Consider the following 6,899-nt stretch of genomic DNA (forward strand, 5'->3'; position numbering starts at 1 on the left):
CCATAATGTCTACATTTTTTTTTTTAAGACACAGTGCTCTTGAGGCAGCATTGGGAGACAGCACCCGGGGCTGTGAGGCTGGCAGCACGGGCCTGTGTCCTGGCTGAGTCCTTTGCCGTGAGTGCCCCTAGGCCAGTTACGTGGCGTCTCGGAGCCCCGCAGGCCTCCGAGAATGGGGAGTGCTAACATGCCAGGCAGGTGTACTAAGAGGGCTGACCGGGCGCCCTGGCGTCCATGGGGCCTGGCTGAGAGTGGAAGTCGGGGCGGGGGTTGGGGGCTGAATTACAACTATGTCCAAGAGAAGGGGTTTTGACAGGCTCTCCCAGCTCTGAGAATGGCCCCTATTTAAGCTTACACGGAACCAGACACCCCAGAGGCGTCCCCCTGCCTGCTTGCCTGGACCCCCCACCCTCACCCCGATCCCTATGTTAGCAAGTTCCACCAGGTCTCCCTCCCAAAATATCTCACAGCACCCCCGACCTCACCTCGGGCTCCAGCTCCTCTGGGCCACTATTCTGTGAAGACTCTAGGCCTCAGGGCCTTTGCACTAGCTGTTCCCTTGGCCAATGGGAAACTGTCTTCCCCCAGTTAATCCTCAGGGCTCAGAGCCCTCAATTCTGCTGAGCTCAGATGTCATCTGCTGGGGGGCTGGAAGGGGCTCCCTGGCCTGGCCTGCTTTAGACAATAGGTCCCCGGCCTGGGCTCAGCCTTGCTTACACCTAGCACTCCTCACCTTTGCTCTAGCTCACAGATCTCCCACTGCAGAGGCAGCTCCACTGGCAGGGAATTATGTCCCTTCCATGCGTTGCTGTGTCTCTGGTGCCAGAGTGGCCTTTGGCCCACTGGAGGCATCTGGAACATTTGCCAAAATGGTCCCTCTGCCTGGTGCCACAGCAGCCCCTAACCGGCCCCCATGTCCCTCTCCACCGGCAGCCCCAGGATGCTTCCTACAGTTGCCTCTGCTTTGCTCCCCCTGCTTCAGTCCCTCCAGGGGACCCCCACTGCCTGCAGACAAAAGTCAACATTTGACCCCAGCCCATCAGACCCAGGAAGGTCGAGGAAACCAGTGGGAAAGGCCAGGGGGCAGGGGGGCGCCCGGCAGGCACACCCCAAAAGGCACTCTTACGTTGAATAATGTTTACACCCTGTGTAGGCCCAACACTCACCCGCAGGCCAGGCCATCCAGGGGCCGCGGCTCTCCTGCCTCATCAGGACCCTCTGGCTCTGACACACTCCCCTATGTCCCTCCTTTGTCCTCCCTCAGGCTTCATCCCACCGCTGCGCCATCTCATCCGGTGGCTTCCCTGAGCACTCCATTGAAGGGCCCTGCTGCTCCCGCCCGGGGCAGCCCCTTCTCGGCCTCTGCCTGGTCCTCATCGCTTCATGGGTTTATAGGCTAATGGCTCGACAGTCCGTCTGCCCAGCCGGGTCCCCAGCGAGCTGCTGCACCCATGGAGGCGCGCACCGTGCCTGGCACACAGCACGTGCAGGGCATGTTTGTGGAGTCACAAAGGGAACACGTCATTCTCACGGTCACGGCATGCCTTGCACGTGCCAGGCACTGTGCTCCACGCTTTGCCTGCGTGAACGCACACTCCCTCCTGTAGCCTCGGGGGCCCAGCTCCTCTCTCCATCTTGTGCCCGCCCTCCAAGGGGCAGGTTAGTGCCATGGTTTCCGACTGGAGCCCTGCTACCTCAGTCCAAAGGCCTGGGCCCTGCCAAGGTCAGCAGCTCATCCTTGGGCAGGTTGCTCCCTGCCTCAGTTTCCTCCTCAGAGAAACTGGGAACATGAAGGGACCTCATTGGAAGGACTCGTTGAGGACTACTGGTGCTCAGCACAGAGAGAGGACCCAAAGCTGCAAGCCATTGCGGCCCCATTTATGGTTGCAGTGGTTGTCACTGACATGCTGTTATGATCGTCTCGGATGCCCAAGGGAGCCGGGGTCAGACTGCGACAGAGGGCAGACTCATGCCCTGGGTGTGCCAGTCGTAGGTGCCCTGGGGACAGGGAGGAAAGGGCCCGTCCCCACAGCAGGGCCCCACTCTTGCTCTTCTCTGAGAGCACAGGTGAGAAGAGAGCTCTGCAAACGGTGTCGCACGATTATCCTCATATGAGAATCGCAGGAGTCAAAGGTGGGAAACTGAGGCCCACGGAGGGAAAGAAGGGCTTGCCTGAGGCCACATGTGCCCAGCGCCACACTCATGACTCGAAACCCAGTGCTTCTTCCCTGTGGAGGGCAACCTCTGGGTGTTTGTTGCCAGCTCCCGCCAGGGAGAAACCAGTGGAGAAATGATACTGGCATTCCCCTTCCCATCCTCACACAGCCCTCCTGCTGCCCTTGAGAGAGCCGCCATGAGTGACACCAGGAAGCCCAGCGGCAGGGGCCGGGCTGTGAGCACAGAGCAGCGCAGCACGCCTGGCTGGCCCTGCCCGCAAAGGCAGGCCTCTGCGCCAGTCGTGTTGGGGGCTGTGAGGGGCTCCCCCCAGCCAGACTCTGTCCTTAGTAAGAATCTATAATTCAGGTAGGGTGCCCACGGACTCCCTGCCAGCACGCGGCCCAGCACCCTCCCGGCTCATGTCTCCACTGTCCTCCCTCAGCCAGGTTGTGCTTCGCCTGGTCACGCAGGAGGGTGTGGGGAGCCCCCTCAGCAGAGGAGAGGTTGGAGGCCCGAAGTCAAATCCACACAGGTCTAATTCCTAGGTTGTGCTCAGGCGGATGCTGAGCCGAAGGCGGCAAGGCCCCCCACTCTCATTTCCCAGGGGGGCATTTCTCAGGGTCAGGCCCCAGCTGGACCTTGGGGCCAGGCCCCCATCCCCCTCCTCCCTGGCCCTCTAGGCAGTTGGGGGAGGTTAAGTTAATTATGTGCCTAAATGCATCTCGAAAACCGAGGATTGAGCCCGGCCTTTGTCCCTGACCCGTGAGGGACATCAGCCTTGTGTAAAGTCCCAAATGGGTAACTTGAAAAAATACATCAGGTTCTCCCCTTCTCCTGGCCCAAGGCAGCGGCAGAAGTACTGCTAGCCGTCTGTTCCTGTGATTTTTACGTCAACTTTTCCATTGTAAGCCATAATTTTCGGAGGTTTATAGGTCAGCTATAAAAATAAATAAATAAACCTCTCCTTTTTCACTAAAAGGGAGCACTTTGAAACCAGAAGGCTGGTGGGTGCACGGGTGGACCCAGCCTTGAGTTCCTCCACGATGTGCAGACGGAGGCCACCCCTCCCCACCCTGGTCGCGGAGCCTCCGCTTGTCCTTCTCCCCTCCCGCGCAGGCCTGGAGGCTGCCCCTCCCCTCCTTCCCCCGCCCCCCAGTGCGGCGCGAATTGCCCAGCAACCCCTTAGGGGTGCTGCGATCCAACCCCGGAGGACCCGGGCCCACGAAGGTGGGCACCTTGGAGCAGTCGGGGCTCCACCTTGTGCGGGGCCTGAAAATTTTCGAGCAGTCAGCAGCGGGGGGGCCTGCGTTGGCCCAGCCCCTGCAGTGCCCACCTGAGCCCCATCGCGGCTCAGCCCAGCGCAGCTGGGGTGTGGATGGCTCCAAGGAGGAGCAAGGGAAGCAGGGATCCCGGGCTCGGGGGCTCGGCGCAGGGGCCCGCTCGCACGTGGCGAGTCGGGGGCGACAGGCGCAGGTCGAGGGCGGGGCCGCTCATCCCTAAACTGGGGGTCCTGCAGCAGGTGGGCGTAAGCCAGCCCTGCCAGGAGAAAGTCTCGCTCCCTTTGGGGCGGACAACCTAGAAACTAGCCGGGCTGCCCCGTGTGTTGTGTGTCCTATCTATCTCCCTAACTTCTGGGGGTGCCGGAGAGGAAAGCTGGAGGCAGTACAAGCACACACGGAGCTGAGATGCAGCATTTTTTTTCGGCCTCTTTATTTAGAACCCGGCGGACGAGGAGCCGGGGCAGTGGTGCAGACGGCTCAGGAACCATTTTAACAGATTTGTCTTCAAGTTTAAAATAGTCATAATAATAAAAGAGACAGCGAAAGCGCGAAGAGACTGCAAGCTAGATGGGCTTGTACGGCAGCTACAGCTTGTGAGCGACCCCCTATTCCCCAGAATCTTCTAGAAAAATAAATTTACATTTGTCGATAACCAGATGGTATGATGTGCCTTTGGCATAACCAATAACCGAGCTATGGCGTGGCAGAGAGGCCCACGCCTCGACATAAATAGAAAATATAAGTTAGTATAACTTTAAAAACTTTTTGTACAAATATACAGGTTTTTTTCTTTTTTCCTTTTTTTTTTTCTTTTTTCATTTTTTTGCACTGTTTCAGCAGAGATTAAACATTTTATATAAATGACTCTTAAAGCTTTACACCTTGGGACCAGTGTACTCCTCGTGCAGAATACATTTAGATATAAAAGACGTTATTAATACATTGCACAGTTTTCAAACTTTAAAAAAACCGAACGCTGCTCCGTTGGCAGCTGCCGCCGGTTGCTGCTACATGGACGGTCCCAGCCGAGGCCCAGAGCTCCTCTCCTGTCCGCTGCTCAGCGGGCTCCCTCGAGGCTCTTTGGCCGTGAGGCTGCGGGAGAGAGACTCGTGAGCGAGAGGAAGACAGTGACCGCGAAGACCCCGCCGGGCGGCCCCCGCCCGCCCGTCCCGCTGCGCTCACCTCACCGCAGCCGCTTGCGCGGGGTTTGCTCCGCCGAGCCGACGGTCGGAGCGGCCCCAGCCGCGGCACATCCCGCGGGGACCTCGTTGGACGCCTTGGCGTCGGGCGCAGGTCTCTTGCGCTTCGCGAAGAAATCTGCGGGCGACAGCGCGCGCAGCGGGTCAGGGCGGGGCCGGCCGGGGAACCCAAGAGGGGGCCGGGAGGGGGCGCGGGCGGCTGGCCGGCCGGGGTGGGGGCGCCGTCCCCGCCCGCGCCGAGGTCCGCGGCGGGTCAGCTTTGTTTACGTCGCCGCGCAATGTGCTGTGTAAGCATTTCCCCTTGTCCCGCGGCCAAGCCCCCCGGGGCTGCCGCCGCGCTTAACCCCCTCCTCGCCGCGATCGCCGCGCCCAGCCGCGCCCGGGGAGGGGCTCCAGTGGCCGGGGCGAGGATCGCGCTCCGAGGGGGCCAGAGCGCTCCCTCCCATCCCTCCCGTGCGAGCCGCTCTAGAGTACGACAACAGGGCGGGGACCGGGTGCGGGCGCAGCCGCGCCCTGCGCGCTGCGGGCCCTTTAATGCCACGGGAGGAGGCGGGGACCAAGTGAGGCCCCCGCGAGCCGGGGAGCCCGGCCGGCCGGACAAAGCAGGGCCGGGCAGGGCTGGGGCGGGGCCGCGCGGGACTCACCGGAGATGAGAGGCCCGGGCAGCTTCTTCATCGCGGCGCCTCCGGCGGCTGCGGTGGTGGCAGCGGCAGCGGCGGTGGCGGCCGCGGCGGCAGTGCCCGGCGCGGGGCGCCCCGAAATCCCTGAGTGCAGCGGCTCGGCAAGGGGCTCCTGGCTGCGCGGCGGCGGGATTGCCTCCTCCTCATCGCTCTCCTGCGGCCCTACGGCTGGGGCCGGGGTGGGCGCCACGGCCGCACCGCTGGACGGCGGCTCCGGCGCCTCCCCGAGGCCGTCGAGGGGCTCATCGGCCGGCGGCCCGGGGGGCGGGCTATTAGCCGCACCGTCCGGGCGGGGCCGGGGCGCCAGGAGCAGGCGACAGCGCCCCACCTGCACCGTCTCGCGGTAGAAGGCGGGCACGGAGTCGCTGTCCACCTCGGTCCACTGCAGGCGTCCGGGGCCGCGCAGTGGCATGTCCTGCTGGAAGTTGTAGTCCCAGCGGCGCTGGTCCTCGGCACTCAGCTCGGCCAGGCGGATCCGCAGCTCGCGGCTCAGCTCCTCGTGGTCCACGGGCCCGAAGAGGCTGCGGCAGGCGCTGGTGCGCGCGAACAGGGGATAGGTGCGGCGGGCGACCAGGCGCTCCATTGCCAATGCGCTGCGGAGACACACGTCGGACATGGCCGGGGGCTCGCGGGCCCGGGCCGCGGGAGAGAAGAGGAGAGGGAGAGGAGGAGGAGGAAGGGAGGAGAGGAGGGCGGAGGCCGGGCGCAAGTGAGACCCCGCGGAGCCGGAATCTGCATTTGCAAAGGGACGCGGCGGGAGGGCGGGAGCGGCGGCTACCTGGTTGTCCGGCTGTGGATTGCTCCTGCCTCTCGCTCGCTGTGTCGTCCGGCCGACGGCCGCGCCCCCTCAGTGCCTGTCCTCGTCTGCTTGGTCGCAGCCCTGGCTGGCACGCACCAAGCACAGAGCACTTGGCCTGTGGAACGCCCAGTCCTCGCGCGCCCCTTTATACGCGAGGGTCCCACCCCCCCCCCCCCCCGCGCGCGGGCCCCGCCGCGATTAGCATAATGTAGTATTTTCAGTTTCAACAACACCGCGGCGATTGGCGGACGCCGCGCTGCCCCCGCCCTCGGCGGCCTGGCCCCCGCGCACCGCCCATTGGCCGCGCGCACACACACCAGAGGGCAGGCGGGGCGCGCGGGCCGATTGGCGGGGCGCGGGCCGCGCGCAGTAGCGGGGAAGGGGGCGGCGAGCGGGGCGGGGCCGGAGTTAAAGGGGCGCTGCGGGCGGTAACGTGACACCGCGGCGCCCCGCCCCCTCGCCCCATCCCCCCCGCTCCCGCCCCCCGCCGGCTCCTTTGTCTGCAGGCGGGGGCTGTGCGGCGGCGGCGGCGGCGGCGGCGGCGGCCGCAGCGCGGGCGCCCCCATCGGCCGGCGCGCCCTCGTCGGCGCGGCGGGCGACAGTCCCCAGCAGGCCCGGTGTCCGGCCAGGCCCGATTTGTCCCCCGGAGGCGCCCAGCCTCGCCACCCGCGCTCGGCGTTGGTTCTCCCTCGCCCGCTGATGGGGCTTTAACCCGCCACGGCGGGCTCGTCCCTGGCTGCAGCGAGACGGGGTCTTTGGCTGCCCCCGCGCGGCCTTCTGCGCC

At 64.3% G+C, this 6,899-nt stretch overlaps 1 protein-coding gene across 2 annotated transcripts; it reads right to left on the reverse strand.

Annotated features, from left to right (window-relative positions):
• Window positions 1-3,838: 3,838 nt before the first annotated feature.
• CDKN1C (cyclin dependent kinase inhibitor 1C) lies at window positions 3,839-6,495 on the reverse strand. 2 transcript variants are annotated; one of them, XM_023654711.2, is made up of 4 exons: window positions 6,095-6,495; window positions 5,281-5,909; window positions 4,620-4,754; window positions 3,839-4,529 (listed from the first exon to the last, which is right to left on the reverse strand). In XM_023654711.2, the coding sequence occupies exons 2-3, from the start codon at window positions 5,897-5,899 to the stop codon at window positions 4,621-4,623; spliced, it is 753 nt and encodes a 250-aa protein (XP_023510479.1). In that variant the 5' UTR covers window positions 5,900-5,909; window positions 6,095-6,495; the 3' UTR covers window positions 3,839-4,529; window position 4,620. The 2 variants fall into 2 exon arrangements, with proteins under 2 accessions (XP_023510479.1, XP_023510481.1); XM_023654713.1 differs by lacking the exon at window positions 6,095-6,495 and having other exon boundaries at window positions 5,281-5,947.
• Window positions 6,496-6,899: the final 404 nt, after the last annotated feature.

The sequence above is a fragment of the Equus caballus genome, chromosome 12 (genome assembly GCF_041296265.1).
Source record: "Equus caballus isolate H_3958 breed thoroughbred chromosome 12, TB-T2T, whole genome shotgun sequence".
In the NCBI taxonomy this organism is placed as follows: Eukaryota; Metazoa; Chordata; class Mammalia; order Perissodactyla; family Equidae; genus Equus; species Equus caballus.